Source organism: Falco punctatus (assembly GCF_963210335.1).
Source record: "Falco punctatus genome assembly, chromosome: Z".
NCBI classification, from domain to species: Eukaryota; Metazoa; Chordata; class Aves; order Falconiformes; family Falconidae; genus Falco; species Falco punctatus.
In genome coordinates, this window is record NC_137586.1 from 44,247,999 (window position 1) to 44,266,281 (window position 18,283).

An 18,283-nucleotide genomic window follows, 5' to 3' on the forward strand; every position below is an offset into this window, starting at 1 on the left:
AAGATATATTTATATATGTTCCTGCTAGAATCGTGGGCGTGCTACACGGTGTCCAAGCTATAAATCATTCCATGAAAATTTGAGTGCCAAGTTTGTTTTCCTCACTTGCATAGCTACAAAAAAAATCCAGAAATAGAAAATGAACACTTATGTGTTATATAGCAAAGCTACTGAAGAAAGTATAGGTCCTTGACTGAGAGAACTGCTTTTATGGACTCCCATGGAGAGACTGCAGGAAAGAGTGCAGCATCTACCTCAGGACCAGCTGGAGGCAGACCAGCTAGGCAAGTCCCTGTTCAGCTAGCACACGGCGGAATTATCATGCCTGTTTCTACATCTACCCAGACACAAGAAAACCCATCTTCACCACTGTAACTTGTTCAGCTCTTCACCTTGAGCCAAGCCTTGACCCTGGAGCTGTGCCCTCCAAATCTGATCTTCTCCTCTTCTGATAAACAAAGAGGGACTCTTCACAGTATACTCCCACGAGCAGAGATGCTCTGTTAGTGATTTCTTTGATGGAGCTGTACTTTAAAACATTTAACCAGACATGGGCAATAAATCTTAGTTTTCAGAAGCTAGACTCACTACATTTGCCTTCTATCAGTTGCCCACACACATGGACCAATCCAGTGCTTCAAGGATGTACTTCTCATGTAGAGCAGGACCGTACAGCACATACATACAGCTACAGATCTATTTATTCTTGCCAATCGCAGCCTTACAAAGAAGATGCTGGCAAACAGGTACTCTTAACTTGCAAAGAACTATTAATGAGTCCCAGCCTTGTCATTTAACTAAACAGCAAAGACATGCCACTTAACAACCATGGTACACAACAAACTTAAGAAGGAAAACGTATCTTAGTGGACATGTAAGTGCAGTATGTCTTAATAAAAGGTTGGTAAAAACTTAACTCTCCAACTTCCTTCTACTTTTCCTGTTAGAAGTCCTAAGTTATTAGAACACCACTAACACAATCTATCTGGGTCACCATTATTAAATGAGTAATAGTGTTCCAAAAAAAAAAATATGTATAGCGCCAATTGGTAATCTGTAAGAAAAAAAAAGTAAAAAAACCACCCAAAACACTAATACTAATCCTTAATTCTTAGAGGGAAAATAAAGAAAAAACGTATTTCAAGTCTGGCCTGCATAATCCAAGTTCTTTGATTGCTGTGTTGAAGTTTTACTTGTAATTCCTACAAAATCTGGCTAAACAGTGGCTGCTGAAAAAATACTTATCACTTCAGCAATTATATTCTTGATGGAAAATCATTACGAGAATATGCAAACAGCAAATTCTGTTGGTTTTCCGTAGCCACATACTAGAGGGAAGATACAAAAGCATGTGAAGACTGGTAGAGGGAACAAGAACATTACTGACTAGAAAGAATCCAGGATAAATTCCTAGGAATACCAGAAATGTGTATTTAGTGTAAGGGTACTGACAAGCACTTGTGTTCAGTTACCCATGCCTCATAATTCAGTGGGAAATTTCAACAAAAACCATGACTAGTTATGAACTGTAATGCAGAACACATGGCTCTGACCACAACTTGTACCATAAACTTTTTGAGACCTCTGGCAGGTCAGTGAGGGTATTCCCATATCTTAGTTCTTAAACTTCTTCAGAGTTTAGCCTCTTTGTGTTTCAATTTCCCCCCCCTCCAACTCTCAGATGAGAATATTGCTACCTTTCTCCTCCTGCAATGGAAGGAACATCAAGAGTGCAGGAGAAATCTGTGGATTCTGAAATGCCAAGCATTACAAGGTCTATGCTCTTCTCCAAGATCAACTGTAATTTTACATGTGTCAGGTGTTACTTTCTCCTTAAAAACGTACATTTACTAACAGTGCGACAGCTATCACCAGAATCCTCTGGGTTACAACCAAGTCACCTACAGCTCCAGCAGCCACCTTTTAGAAAGAACATACTCACAGGTCATACGAGAACTTCCTCTGAAGGTTAGTCTGGTTCTTCTGAAACCAGTAAACATCCAGCTGTAGCCTTCCATATTCCGTCTGCAATTCTTTCAAGTGTTCTGACCAGAACAGGATTAAAATGTATATTAAAATACACACACATATATATATACCTACATATATTACAGTAGAAGTATCAAATGACAGATCATGGTAAGCATGCTAATTCCATCTATCTGTCATGCTTACTACATTTTGTATACAAATGCATAGGAAATTGTTGAATTTATTCATCAAAGATGCACAGGATTGGGTGAGAATAGCTTTTCAGCCTAACATATTAACAAAAACAGTGTAACAGCTTTTTTTACCTACTTCTCTTCATAAGGAATACGCTAACTTGTTTGCAAACCCTTGCTCTGCTAGGTTTCAGCCCAGAAAATCTTTAGGTCTATTAAATACTAATCAGAACATAGCATGAAATGGTATTCATGTTTATTAGCCATCGGAAGACAAGTTTGCAATACTTCCCTGAATAATATGCAATTTACAGTTATGTTCCCCCAAAACAGAGGCATCTATGATTTTGTTTTCTTCCTGATAGAAAGCTGTGTGTGAAGGCACCAGAGGAAGGCACCACAGCATACTGACCTGTTAATAGAACTTAGGATCCATTACTCAGACTTCCTGAGGAATAAATTGCTAACAAAAATTCTGAAGCACCAGCATGAACAGAAATTAGTTAGATATTTCTTATTTAATACAGGAGTTCTTTAATTCCTCCAGAGCTTAAGTGCATGGCCCAAACACCTCAGGGAGGAATTGCAAGAATATGCTGCAAAAGGTAGAATGAAGAATAAATCTATTCACAATACATAGAGAAGCTAGGTTTATTCCATATTATTTTGCATCATAAGGGTCAAGAGTCCTACATTAAGTGCTACAGGGGCAAATCCTTCTACTGTTGAGGCAGATTAGCCAGACACTTCACTGGACTGGGCCAGCTGCAGGATCTAAGCCACCACAGCTCCTGCAGCATCCCCATGACTTGAAGAAAGGCAGCTTTCTCAGAAGACACCAGAAAAATGCAAGTCTTAAAAACAGGGGGATAAAAACCAGCATGAGTGAGATGCAGAGAGGTACTCAACATACCTCGTAGACTCTGGATCAGTCGGTCATTTACTGTGATGTTACTCATGAGCACTGCCTGAAAGGAGCAGAAGAGAAGACAATGTTTTAATTGCAAAGGACCTGTGTTACCATTAATATTATAAACACCACCAACCAAGCACTTGTAACAGGATCTGTGCAGCTAGGGGACCTTCACAACACTGTTATAGTTAATGAAAAACCCAAATAGTGGTCAGTGTAAACAAAGCAGAAACCTATGATGTAAGACTCTTAACATAAAACCTGTACAGGTACATACAATGTACCCTCTGCTTTTGTTATTGTCCATTCATTTTGGTATGAAGAGGTAGAAATGTTCCAGTAGATAACTCTTAAGCTATACACACTCTAAATTTCCACTGTTAGGGTGCCTACAACTTCAGCTAGTACCAAACCATCCTTTTTGTTTTCTCCACCATGTGGAAATACGTTTTAAACAGAGGTAGTCTTCTAGACCTCTGCTGTACCAGTCATGAATAAGCAGACTGATTTCTCTTGCTAATTTAGCTATAGCAAGTAGAGTGGTGCATGAGGCAGTGCTTGCTTTTCATTAAAGCTTTTTCAAAACTATAAAATGCAACACTGGTTTAAAAAACAGAACCAAAACAAACGTAGGCACCTTCTCCCCCTCACAGCAGGCTTTCTTCTCCCCTCACCCCACCCCAGTCCACTGTCATTTTTTTGGAGCAGAGCTGACTCTCTGCATACCAATAGGTACTCTGTCTCAGAAGGCTGTGCTGGGAATTCAAATTTTCCCAGAAGGAGGGGATCTGAGAGCAGCTGCGGCCAGTATTAAAAGACACTGAACAACAGGACAGTGACATGCTTCACATGTAATATACAAAGCTTGGGTCCCTGCTCACTAAAAAAATGTGGGCTCAGAAGAATTACAGAAATCCAAAGAAAATTACGAAGTGCAAAAGCACATTCTGGCAGTTACAAATAAGAGACATTACACATACTGTTCTCCTCTTCAAAAAGACTCTTGTTGCTGCACATATCCCAAAAGCTATGAGTTCTGAATAACAACCATACAAAGTATTGTTCTTTAGAAAATTGCTTATGGATTAGAAACAGCCCTTTTACATTTCTGATTCCTTATCTGTTCATGTAAGCTTTCTTCATCTCTTCAGTTTATTTCTGTATGGATTTCCAGAACATATTTTCTAAATTTACATTAATCCTTAAAAAGTCAAGCAGATTTTTAAAAGAAGACTGATCACAGAAGTGATTTACACATACTCACACCTAAGCGGGTAATTATGTCATAATTACAACAGTTTTCCAGGATTACATTGCCTTAGTGAATGGTGAACCCACAGGGTATGTCAGGCTCTGACCACCTCCCAGCTTCTATGCCCTAGTCCTTTTAAGCAGCACAGTGACAGTTCCATCAGAAAAGGTGGCAGATTTAACTCAAAGTGGTTACCACACTGCCACTGACAATGGACTTCAACGTGGCAAGTATTTTACTGGTGTACTGTTTGGTATGAAACTAAATCAGTAACATAATTATTCTGTATTTTATCAACAGAGAAGTAAAACACAGTGAACACATACGAACTGCAATTAAGGTAAGTCCTGAATGTCATTTGAGAGCTGCTTTTGGTAAGGAGTCCAGATTGTGAAAGTTTTTTCCTGTACAGATTTTTTCTATAACCAGAAGAACCATCATTTCTCCCTGAAAAAGGGTTTTTTTGAGATGGACCATTCACTCCTACACATCACCTGAAAGCATTTTCATTTTTCTTTATAAACAGTAACAACAAGTAAACAAGATCCCATTTCCCACTCAGAGATCTGTCTAGTTAGCCAGACAGTTTGTATTCATTCTGAAGCAAGTTGAGAAGCTCAGAGATTCAAATTCGCATTCATCCTTTGTGACTAGGTAAATACTTGGTGCTAATCCCTGTGGAGTAAGTAAAGTTCAGTTCAAGGACCAGGTTTCCCATAACCAGAAAGGGTGAATGCATTACTTGCCTCTCAGGAATCCTCGATTCCACTAGAATCTGTGAGGCCAAAAAACAAGGATAAATGTGTGCCTGTGTGCGTAGGTATACAAGTATGTATACACATGTGAATATACAACACACACACATGGATATACATACACACAGGAAGAAAATCACTCAGGAACAGTCTTTTCTTACATTTCACATCTCTCTGTGGAATAACCTTTGATCCTGGACAGCTTCTTCAGATCAAGATCCTTCGTAAGGAGAACTAAGTTTTCCCTCTCTTCCCTACCACCATACCAGGGGCATTCCTAACTTAAGAGTGGATGAATCTATGCCAACCGGGCTGATGGCATCTTTTCACAAATACACACAGGTTCCTAGTAAAACAACTCTCCCTACTCTGAAATCACACAATTAGAAAACAACATCTATTTGTGCAGGGTATTTACTCATGCATCGCAAGAAGAGCAAATTTTGTATTTGCCATGAAGTGGAGCACAGGCACATACATGCTTGTCCTACCACTTCAGGCTCCTGAGACATGCTCTTCCCAGTACAAAAAAAGCAGAAGATGGGAAATTAGTTCATGGCATCACTTTTATCAAATGCTTCCTACAGCATCAGCTCCTGAGGTTTCAACAGCAAGCTTCACAGACTATCCCATCACTGAACAACTGCATTTTAGGACGACGGAGTGAAAAGCACTTAAGAGGAAGAAACAGCTATATTAGATTGGCCCCAAAAGCCTGTTGAGGAGCCTGGCTGACAGTCCCTCGGGAGGCAGCCCTGAAGGGCCAAGGGGTCCAGGAAGGCTGGACAGTCTTCAACAACGATATCTTAAAGGTGCAGAGGCAGGCGGTCCCCACGTGCCAGAAGACAGGCTGGTGGGATAGAAGACCAGCCTGGCTGAACAGAGAGCTTTGGCTGGAACTCAGGGGAAAAAGGAGAGTTCACCACCTCTGGAGCAGGGGCAGCCAGCTCAGGAGGGCTGTGAGGATGACACGAGGTTATGCAGGGAGAAGATGAGAAAGGCGAAAGCCCAGCTAGAACTCACGCTGCCCACTGCTGTGAACAATAACAAAAAATGTTACAAATACATTAGAAACGAAAGGGGGGCCAAGGATAACGTCCATCCCTTACTGGATGTGCAGGGAACATGGCCACAAAGGACGAGGAAAAGGCTGAGGTACTTAATGCCTGCTTTGCCTCAGTCTTCAATAGCAAGGCCAGTACCCTCAGGTTACGCAGCCTCCTGAGCTGGAAGATGCGGACAAGGAGCAGAACACGGTCCCCACAGTCCACGAGGAAACGGTCAGTGACCTGCTGCAGCACCTGGACACGCACGAGTCTATGGAGCTGGCTGGGATCCACCCGAGGGTACCGCGGGAGCTGGCACAACAGCTCACCAACCTACTCTCCATCATTTATCACCAGCCCGGGCTAACTGGAGAGGCCCCAGCTGACTGGAGATTAGCCGGCGTGACACCCACATACAAGAAGGGCAGGAAGGAGGATCCAGGGAACTACAAGCCTGTCAGCCTGACCTCAGTGCCAGGGAAGGTTGTGCAGGAGATCACCCTCAAAGCCATCATGTGGCATGTACAGGACGAGCAGGGGATCAGGCCCAGCCAGCATGGGTTTATGGAAGGCAGGACAAGCCTTTGACACTGTTCCCCACAGCATTCTCCTGGATCCGGGGGTGCTGGCTGAACATGAGCCACCAGTGGACCCAGGCGGTCAAGAAGGCCAACAGCATCCTGGCTTGTGTTCAAAATAATGTGGCCAGCAGGACAAGCGATAGCATTGACCCCCTGTACTCGGTGCTGGTGAAGCTGCACCTTGAATACTGTGTTCAGTTTTGGGCCCCTCAGTTCAAGAGGAACGCTGAGGTGCTGGGTGCATCCAGAGAAGGGCAATGGAGCTGCTGAAGGACCTGGAGCACAAGTCTTATGAGGGGCAGCTGAGGGAACTGGGGTTGTTTTGCCTAGAGGACACTCGGGGGGGACCTTATTGCTCCCTACAACTACCTGGAAGGAGGCTGTGGGCAGGTGGGGGCAGGTCTCTTCTCCCAGATCACAACCAACAGGACAAGATGAAACAGCCTCAAGTTGCACCAGGCGAGGTTTAGATTGGGTATTAGGGAAGATTTCTTCAACGAAGGGGTGGTGAACTGTTGGAACAAGCTGCCCAGGGAGGTGATAGAATCATCCTCCCTGGAGGTGTCTGAAAAATTCATGCATGCAGTGTTTAGCCACATGGTTTAGTGGAAAATTTCATGGTCCTGGGCTAAAGTAGCACTTGATGATCAAGGTCTTTTTCAACCTAAATGATTCTACGGTTCTATGAAAAGAGGTGTCCTGGTTTCAGCTGAAGTATGAGTTCATTTTCTTCTTGGTGGCTAGTGCGGTGCTGTGTGTGGATTAGGTGTGGGAGCAGGCTATTCAGGGACTTTTCCATTTCTCAGGCCTTGCCAACAAGAAGGCTAGAGGGGCACAGGAAACTGGGAGGGCACACAGCCAGGACAGCTGACCTGAACTAGCCAAAGGGGTATTCCATACCATGCACGGGACATCATGCTCTGTATATAAGCTGGGGGGGGTTGGGGGGGTGGGCTGGCTGGGGTACTGATCATTGCTCAGTGACTGGCTGGCCATCAGTTGGCGGGCAGTGAGCAATCGTACTGTGCCTGTTTTCTTTTCTCCCTTCCCTTTGGATTTCATCCCTCTTCCCTTCCCCCTCCTTTTCATTGTAACTGTTATTGTTGCTATTATTGCTTTTTTGGTTTTATTCTACCTCAATTATTAAACTGTTTTTACCTCAGCCCTTGAGTTTCACATCCTTTTTGATTCTCCTTCCCACCTCTCTGTGGGAGGGGGGAATGATCGAGCTACTGTGTGGCACTTAATTACTGGCTGGGGTTAAACCAGTCCTTTTTGGCCAAAACCAGGACAAGAGGTAAAAAGAATTATTTCTTTGAAGACCTTGGATAAAAATGATTCAAAATAAATTAGGAATATATGCCATTGATGTGTATATTAATGAAACAATTGCACCTTCCATTTTTCATTTAAGTCTTTCTAAGATTATTCTGGCGATATTTTATTCATGCACCACAAGTTCTGAGCCGCAAATCATCACCTAATGATCAACCCTTAACCTGAAGAGCACCTATTACCATCATCAGTTGTATCTGTTCAGTCCACTGAAAAGAATAGTCCTGGAAAGAGACTCCACAGGAGAAACAATAAGCCACTAGTAAATATTCTCAGCTAAATACTTCTAGTAACCAAGAAAAAAGTGATATTGACTAACAGCCATACCTGACTGGTATAAGCAACATGAGGAAAATACAGAACAAAACAGTTTTGAAGATACTACACAGCAGTAATTATACACACTGCTATTTAAGTAGGTATGGTCACATTCTTCACAAAGGACCCCAACTTCTCTGGCAATGCTGCACTGTCAGGAGCACTGCCACAAAAGGCTAGTCTAAACTTATCATGTCTCCCAACACTATGGGGTCTTGGAGACAGAAGGTCAAGGTGCCAGAAAATTTGTAACGCATTTAGAAATAAATGTCAACCATTTATGCCTACAAATACATACAAATATATTTGGGAATATGAATATATCTGTTGGTGCAGTTTCTTCTGTTCCTGAAGTTTTAAAACGTCAGCATACAGGAAAGAAAGCCAGAGGCCAACCCAAGATTGGTAAGAATAATTTATAGAGGGGGTAAAGATTTTATTCACAAGCGCTGTTACTTTCAGCTTCTAATATTTAACATACAATGAATGCTATAATGTGCATTCGATGTCCATTTTCTATATACTATGCAATAATAGTTGAAATAAATATTTTGCTACACCAATACTGACTGTATCAGCTAGAACTTATGAGCAATATTTTTCTGTTGCAGAGTGTCTTGGTAAACCAGACTCGCAGAAAGCTGGCTAGAAAAGGCCCTACCTTTTCTTCCTGATGTACTCTGTTCGCGTTTTCCATCTGAAAGCTGTGCAAGGACTGGATTTTGTCTATCTGCTGTCGCTGCTTCTCTAGCTCCCCTTGGAATTCATTCTTTTTGAGCTCCACAGCGCCTCTCTCTGCTGCCGCCCTGCGGACCTTGCCTTCCAGATCCATGATCCGACCCTGAGGATGAGCAAATTAGTCAAAGCAAACAGAAATGCTTCCCCCTTGCCAGACTCTTCCCCAATATACTCAAAGAATACCAAATTTCACAGAACTAACAATGCTAATGTCACCAAAGTATAGTGTCAGCTGGGGATACCTGCCACACACAGACACATCCACCCCAGTTTTACACAAATTAACAGTACAGCATAGTCTGAGACAATCAAAATTTCAGTTAAGGGAAATGCAAAGCTGCCTCGGTACTTGAGCTTGAAGAAAATCAAAAACACTCCCACAAAAATAACCCACGAAAAAAGGCTGCAGTCTACAATTCTTCTGAAGTACAAGGTCAAATAATTTTTATAAGTTAATCCAGGCAATTCTGATATCACCGCACTTCCCAGTGTTGATCTTAAACTAATTCAGAAGGAAAACTCATCTCTCAAATCACTACATTTTCCTGAAAGACTTGGGAAAGAGTAGAGGAACAACAACACTGCCCAACATAAAACACTGACATATGGCTGTTACACAAAGACACATACGAGAAAACCCCATTTATAAGCAGAACATTGTCATTCTTCTTGATTGCTCAAAGAGCAGTGACAATCAGAGGAAAATTCACACACCACAGTATGCTACATACTACTGCCCGCCTACTCTGCTTCTCTGCCACAGAGAGAGAGAGAACGGAGAGGTGGCAGGGATGGGGCGAGGCGCTGAGTTGTAGCTTAGCTGGAAGAGCAAAGAAAAGCACTTACTCCATTTCAGTCATAACAGCTGCAAAGTCTTGCCAACGAATGAGTTGACAGCGCGCTTTAGAAGCTCTGTCTGCATCTTCAGTTACGCTTTTACTTCAGAGTACATGACTATGCAGAACTGAAATTATTTTCAAGCTAATCTTGGGAGAAATGTACATGATGACATACTAAATCAGTTAACAGTACAGAGGACCTTGTGTCTCTAGTTTATTGAGATAAAGAGTAAGCTTTATTTTCCCCCCTATTAGCTGGCTCACAGCCATGCAGCAAAGCTTCAGCAGTACTGCTGGTAGCCACCACCCTGAGGCCACTGACTAAGGAAAAACAAGGGATGACCAGAGTCCCAGAGGACAGGGCATCATACCCTCACCAAAGGAAAGCTAAGGCATACCCATAACCACATGGCCAGAGACACATACCCTGTTTGAACAATGCCCACTCTGAGGTGAAACAGTTCGATTGCTACAGCTGTCAACTCAGTACTAACATCTTTCTCAATTACAAAGAGGACACAAATTCACTGGAAAAACTCGCATGGAGCTCTCATCAGCCATGTTTAATCACTAGTTTATTAGTTTTTATGTTTGCTTGTTAAAAAAAGGGCAAAGAAAAAAAAAATTAACCATCCTGCACACATTGTCACAAACTAGAAACTTTATTCACATACCTAACTTCAGAGTACACTCCAGAAAGGATTAAAAACAAAGTTCAACAGTCACAGCAAATACAGTTACTGTTAGAAAAACAACAGACAAGGTAATTATTCCATGTTAGCTGTGTGCCCTCTTTAGGAAAGGTTTCCAAGAAGCACAAATACAGATCTTTAGACACTGTTTCTGAACAAGCAAGGTTTCCTTTACTTGGTGGGAAGTATGCATACGTTCTTATAGGTCATGTAAGAAAAAAAATCTAGGGAGATGAGCAAAATGCACATGCCCATTCACATTAAAAATGGAGTGCCCATCTCAACGTACAATTAGGAAGAAAAGAGGATGGTATTTGCCACCTCTGTAACTGAAAGAACACAAGATGGCTGAACACTTTGTGTGAGCAGAAGTAACAAGTACCATACATGAAGGTCTTCAAGTTCTGTGTCCCACCCACGTACAAAAAGGCATTCCTCCCATTTCTCCCCACCTCCCACTACTGGTAAGCAACAACTTGTGAAAATGCCTGTAACAAGCTGAAGCTCCTGGCCTACCACAGGCAGGGGAAACATCCATCTTGCATCCTGTTAACCACACATTTACAAGATGACATGCAGAGCAATAGGAAAGTTACCTGCAGATCCACGCTGCGAGAGCTTGCAATCCAGTAATTGAAACCCAAAACAATGATGCATGCCACAAGCGCAGCCAGGAGGAGGGGTGGAGACTTCATCCCTCTACAGCTGTTTCCTAGCCCTACCATTTCAAGAAAAAAAAAAAAACCAAACCCAAAAATCCACAACAGTGTGGAAACCTGCAAATTAAAACAGACAAATTATATTGCATCCTTCGCTACAGCTATTTTATATACACAATGAAACTTTTATTGCAGTAACACAAGAGCTGTCAGCTGAAGGGACCTACACCTAGCAAGGAAGGCCCACTATCTAGGTATTTTCATCTGAAGGACAAAGAACAGCAATCCTGTACATAAAGCTTCACAAGGACTTCAGAGGGAATCATGAATATTCCTAACAATGTGATGAAGATCTGCAATAAACAGAACAAACCAGCCATCCTTTTATCATACATGCCACCCAAAAAGCTAATGAGACAACAATTGTCTACAGATAGGATAGATTTCTTGTTAATTCCTTCAGTCCGAAAATACACTTGGCCTCACTGTTTCAGGAGTAATTTGCATTTTGCTTCCTAAACTTGGCTCATTTCAACTTATTCCTTCTGATAATCCTATTTTATTTTCAGTGTTGGAACCAGAAAGTTAAATAAATCAGATTGTACCAAATTAAAGATAATAACAATGAAAAAAAAAATAGCAGACACTCCATTGATTTCAATGGTAAATCAGTACTATGTGATGTTTGGTTTGATCCTCAGCTGCTTTCTCTGCTCCCAACAGAAGACAACCTTGCTTTGACGAATGAGCAGTACCAATGGTACTACTGGTTGCTATTGAACTTGGGTTGTTTCTGTGGAATAGCCTATCTTAGCAGAAAAGCAGAGGCAAAGGGCAGTTCCAATGCTGTTTGAAATAGGCCATACTCATCCTATTACATGGTAAAATCTGTTCTTAATGAGTGTAATAGCATCTAACTCAATGAATCCTCAAACTCCACTGGGAATCTTGAGCACGGTTTGTAACAGATTGCTCTCTTGTAAACAGAGAGAGATCAACTTTTTTTCCCCTTTTGTGCTCCTGCAAAGAAAAACCAGCAAAAATGAGCCCAGAAAATCAGACAGTAAACACCGATGCACCACAAGACACTAACTAAATCCAAAATGGGTACATTCCCTATTAATATATTGTAGTCTCTCAAGGTGCATGCTCTTAAATAAACCAACCTTTTTCCTATGGATGCAATTCACAAGTTGTGATGTATTTAAAAATTAACAAATGGTATCAACTCTCAAAGGGTTTACGCATGGACATACACTGTAATCACAGAGGAAGAAGGTGATGTCAGCAGTTAGCAGGTACCAGAAATGCCAGTTATACTGTATGTCCAGCTCACACATAACGGTGCACACGGCACCCTCTGCAGAAAACCCTCTTTACAGGCAATATAAAATAAAACCATCCTCCTCTTTTCTCAGCAGGGAGTGCATGATACTTCACCAGATTGGTTACGGCTTCAAATCTACATGTTCATTTGAAGGGTTTGTGAATGTGGGGATGGGGTATATATGGAGCCTAAGAGTAAAAAATGGCTTCTTGAAAATGGTCTCTCTTCATGTATTTACATACACAGAGACAAAAAACCCTCCAAAACCAAACTGAAAACAAACCAAAAAAAGTGTACATAGCTGCACAGGTCCAACACCCAAGGCTCAAGTTTCTTGCCTAAGAAAACCTCAGCTACAGAGCAAACCGATAGATGCAACACAGCTGCAAAGCAGAAAAACAGGCAGAAAAATAGAAATGCAGTAGACTAAAACACACACATAGATACACACAAATTTCCAACACAAAGCCAAAAATTGCAGAAACAACTACATTTTGCACACATTATGCTCCTTCTGTGCCATCCTACAAGCAGAGCCTGAGAAGTACAGAGTGACCTTGCCTTACATATATTCCCTGAAAACCACAAACCACAGATCTCCAGAACAGCAAAAATGAGAGGTGGAAAATGGGGATGATCAGCACTGCTGCATCAGCTAAGAATGAGATAATTCATTTACTTTTGCTTACTGGAATAAAATACTACATTTCAAAAAATACATATAGCAATCTGTCATGAAGCCATTTGTATCCTGCTCTTCAATGTTAAAATATTAGCCGCTATACTTGAAAACATGGAAAAATTACTAAACATAGCACTGGAAGACATAATGCATCATTCCAAATGTTACCTGAATAAAATAATCTGCATTTTCCTCCTAGCAGTCAGAAGTAGAGAAAGCAGTCCACATTACCCGCAGTAACAACTTGCACTGGAATTTAACTACTGTACAAATATTTGGGACTAGCTGTTAAGCTCAAAAAAGGTTCAGGTGCAAAGCAACTATATTGTTCAAAGGAAGAACGAATAGTTCACTGTGTAGCTTAAAGCATGGGCACAAAACCATGTTAAAGGAACTCCAATACACCCACCGAGTTGTGGCAGTCTGACCCTGGCTGAATGTCAAGTGCCCACCAAAACTGTTCTGTCACTCCCTTCCTCAACCGAACAGAGGAGAGAAAACACAATGCAAAGCTCGTGCGTCAAGATAAGGGCAGGGACATCACTCAGCAATTGCCATTATGGGCAAAATGGATTTGACTTGGCGAAAATTAGTTTATTACCATTCAAATAACATAAAAAAACCACCTTCCCCTTACCCCACCCTTCTTCCCAGGCTCAACATCACTCCCTGCAGTGGGATGGGCAATGGGGGTTACAGACAGTTCATCACACATTGTCTCTGCGGCTCCTTCCTCCTCACACTCTTCCCCTGCTCCAGCACAGGGTCCCTCCCACGGGACACAGCTCTCCATGAACTTCCCCAACGTGAGTCCTTCCCACACACACTGCTCCAGTGTGAGTCCTTCCACGGGGTGCAGTCCTTCAGGCACAGACTGCTCCAGCATGGGTCCCTCACAGGATCACAAGTCCTTCCAGCAAATCTGCTCCAGCCTGGGCTCTTCTCTCCATGGGTCCACAGGTCCTGCCAGCAAACCTCCTTCAGCACAGGCTTCCCATGGGTCACAGCCTCCTTTGGGCATCCACCTGCTCCAACACAGGGTCCTCCAGAAGCTTCAGGTGGATATCTGCTCCACCATGGACCTCCATGGGCTGCAGGGGCACAGCCTGCCTCACCGTGGGCTTCACCTCACGCTGCAGGTAAGTCTCTGCTCCAGCACCTGGAGCACTCCTCCCCCTCCTACTTCACTGACCTTGGTGTCTGCAGAGTTCTTGCTCTCACAGTCTCACTCCTCTCTTCTGCTGTTGCATGTTGCTTTTTTCCCCCTTGTCTTTCTCCCTTCTTAATAAGCTACCACAGAGGTGCTTCCGCTGTCGCCAACTGGCTTGGCCTCGGCTGGCAGCAGGCCTGTCTTGCAGCCGGGTGGCACTGGCTCCATTGGACACAGGGGAAGTTTCTGGCAGCTTCTCACAGAAGCCACCCCTGTAGACCCCTGCTACCAAAACCTTGCTATGCAAACCCAGTACATGAGTACACAAACCCAGCAGCCTCACCAACTCTTCTGTTGTTTTAGCTATTAAAAGCAGGCAGGCAAGAAAGCATTGATTTCACCAAAGCCTGTTTGACTTCAATACATTTCTCTCTATAGAAAATCCAGTGTTTTTTGCCCTTAAATAAATCATGTGAATTGGGAACGTATTTTTATACTCAACAGAAAGAAAGGCAAAAGGAAGAGGAAAGAGATGAAGAACACAGAAGGATCTTCCTTCCAAATAGCGCAGATCCAAAACATTACCTCAGTTGCAATATTGATATTCCCCTTCTCATCAGTTTAAAAATAAAAACTTTAACTTCCTGTCATGGATACACACACACATATGCATTTTGGAGAAGCGATAAGCAAATCAGCTCTGTAAGTACATTTACATGGAAATGTATTTTTACATGCTGTTTCACAGGAAACATCTGTTTTGTCACAGCTGTTTGAGTTGAAAATAAATATGTTTCTGATTTTATGGATAAAAAAGTGATTTTACTGAACTTGAAGGAATCTGTGTTTCATGAATATTTATGACAGATGTGAACATGAGGTGGTGTATCATGTGCATAATGCTCCACATTTGCTAGAGCATAAAATTCCTGACTTCTTAATAGCACATTTCATCCTTCTGCTTTACCAACCAAGCAGTGCTTCACTGGAGAGGAAGATATTTTAGACTGAGATATTCGAGCAAGTTAACATAGAACACATTTTTATTTCCCCTATTAATATACTATCAGTCTGAGCAATTCCTTCTTTTAGTGTACTCAGCTGAAGTAGGATAGCTGGTATCCAGCAGTCTTCCACTACAGATAATTAACAGCTGCACTGACTAAGTCTCAACACTAAGACAGAGGCAAAACCAGAGCAAAACAATTTGTGCATTTCAGACTCCCAGAAGGAAAGCCAAGTCCCTCTGCTCACAAGGTCCAGCTCTTTGTATCTGCGTGAGACCTGCTGAGCAGGAACAAGCTGAGCAGATGAAGCATTTGATAAAAGCAGTGCACAGCCACAGCAGAAGCAAAAGGAGTGCCTTATACCCTGGCCCACTCACATGCCTACCAACTACCTCCTCCACCACCCAGCCACCACATGGTATAAAGCCATCCTAAGCTGAAGCAGCATGTGAAGAACATGTGCAACATGTGTGAAGGTGCATCTTACTCAGAGCTCTGCACCTCCAAGTAAGGACGGAGACTGAGGAAAACCCCTTTAGAAAGGCAGGGTGATAACCAGAGGCAAAAATCCAACAAGGACCTGAGGGCTACCAGACAGCTCTGAGAGGACACACAATGCCACCCCAATCAGACTGGCCAACAGGTGACTGCTCTGCCCAGGCTGGGGTAACTTCCTTCCATCAAGGGACTCCTGCAGATAAGACAACAGTGCTAGCCTCACCTTTTGCAGATTCCTCTCCAGTTTGTCAGTGAGATTCTGGAAGAATTACCTGGTTTTTGAGCTACTGCCATCAAATTTCTATGCCTGACTGCTTGAATAAAAATATATCAGCTTAACCAAACAAGCAGTTCATCAAGCAAGTCAAGCTCTTTCGCTGACAAGTCAGTTATACTCAGACTTTACTAAATCTGACTTAAAGGTACCAGAAACTGTGTGTTATTAAAAACAACTAACTAAAACTTTTAAAAAGTAATTATTAAAAAAGTGAATCAAAAAGCACATATTTAAAAACCAGGATGGTTTGGGGGCAAATGGAAATGGAGAGGTGAAAAAATTGAGTCAAAAGCTTTCATTTTTTGTTTCATATGTGGTTAACATACAGTAGTGATCATCCTTGAAGAGAAATCCAGTTGTTGATGTTCACTCACAGCTGGATGTTACCCACAAGTACCATCACTCACAGTCACATTGCAAGAACCAGCTACTGCCAAAAGCAACCTTCATGCTTTCAGGGGTGCACTGACTGCCTACAGGATAGAAACTGGGTCTAATACACTGTCACAAAACACAGCACACAGATTTCTTATCCTCTGCCACAACACTTTTCAGGGGTGGGTTTTTTTCAAGTTTGCAAGTCAAAAAGAGGTCAACAAATATTCTTCCAATGGAGATTTAAACTTTGTACAGTGAACTCAAACCTGCTGACCACAAACCTTCTAAATACCTTCCACAACAATTCGCAAACTGCAGGCTGAAAGGAGAACAAAACCAACAAAAAACTCCTGAAACATTCAGTAACACTTTTCAAACTTCTGAAGTGAGCCAGTTGCCCAAAGTACAAAGTAGCAAACACCAAAAAAAAAAAAAAAAGATAATTCAAACACAGACGCTGCAGGATGTCACTGAGTCACAAATTATGAAGTTACACTTTATACAAGAACAGGAAGCAGAGAAGCATTTACAGCTGAACACATTCAGCAACTGCACTCTCACCCTTCTGCACTAAACTGCTACCATCCTCCCACCCCTGTAACACAACACGTATAGTTTCGCTGTAAAACATGCAAACCTCCCCTGAGAAAAAAATAAAAATCAACATTACAAATAGCTCTATAGGAGCAAAGTGCTGTTAACGTAAAAGATGATATAAGACTCAATCCAAGAGCTAGGTTAATTAAAAACTTGATCAGCTACTCCCATCTTCAAGTTGACAAGGGAAAACAACAAAGCGAAGAAAGGTAAACCTCTTGGAGTGCAGGAAATAAACCCAGTTATTACTGTGTACCCAATAGTTAAGCCAAAGTTTCTGAGGAGGTGGGGGAAGAAACACTTTTCCAAGCAGAAGCAGGAAGGCCTCTGAGGCATGAACTTACAAAAAGGCGTCAGCCACCCCAGCAGAAGTCAAGAAGACCTCCACAGCTCTGTCTGGCCACGGGGAGGGAAAGCAGGGAACTTGCTGAAGCAGGGCTGGCTCAGAAGTAGGAAGGTGAACAGTTTCAGGCCACAGCCTTGGCTGGAAAGGGGCCTCGAAAGACCATCTGGTCCAATCCTTCCCGGGAAGGGGAGCCTGCAGATCATCTCACACCCCGCCTTGTTATGACCCTTTCTGATTTCTAACCATCATTATTTCTACCTCTGCTGTGAATATTCAGAGTTGTCGTGGGCTCAACACGCAGAAACGTCTGTGCAGAAGACCTAAAAAGGGAAGATTGATGGAATTAAAAAAAAAATAATAATTAATACAATAAACCGCTGTTAGTGTCAGGTATGCATGCAACCTAAGCCCTGACGAGCCACCCCAGTGCCTCCGCAGGCATCCACCCGCGGCAAGGGGGAAGTTCCCGGGGGACGGGACTAGGAGCCCGGGCCGGGTGCGCCGGCCTCGCCGCCCGCCTCCCGCCGAGCCCAGCGCCTCCCGCGCCGCCCGCCTCCCGCCGCCGGCCACGGGCTGCTGCCGCCGGCCGAGACGAGCGCGGCGGGGCAGCGCCAGCCAAGGGGGCAGGCCGCGGCCCGGGGTCTCTGACGCCGCGCCGCCCACCCCTCGCCCGGCCCGGCCCGGTCCGCCTCTGCCGGCCGGCCGCCTCAGCCGCCGCAGAGACCGAG

The 18,283-nt window shown here is 43.1% G+C and overlaps 1 protein-coding gene across 6 annotated transcripts in view; it reads right to left on the bottom strand.

Moving 5' to 3' along the window:
• Window positions 1-18,283, bottom strand: part of GOLM1 (golgi membrane protein 1) — a 35,336-nt gene that overhangs the window by 14,467 nt on the left and 2,586 nt on the right. For 2 of the 6 annotated variants that reach the window (XM_080371111.1, XM_080371113.1), the window contains exons 2-6: window positions 17,814-17,875; window positions 11,231-11,352; window positions 9,027-9,206; window positions 3,079-3,133; window positions 1,943-2,045 (exon numbers count right to left, since the gene is read on the bottom strand). In XM_080371111.1, the coding sequence (XP_080227237.1) occupies window positions 1,943-2,045; window positions 3,079-3,133; window positions 9,027-9,206; window positions 11,231-11,329 (437 nt within the window). In that variant the 5' untranslated portion in view covers window positions 11,330-11,352; window positions 17,814-17,875. Of the gene's footprint in view, window positions 1-1,942; window positions 2,046-3,078; window positions 3,134-9,026; window positions 9,207-11,230; window positions 11,411-17,553; window positions 17,876-18,283 lie in introns of all 6 variants that reach the window. The other 4 variants (XM_080371112.1, XM_080371110.1, XM_080371109.1 and 1 more) reach the window with 4 other exon arrangements.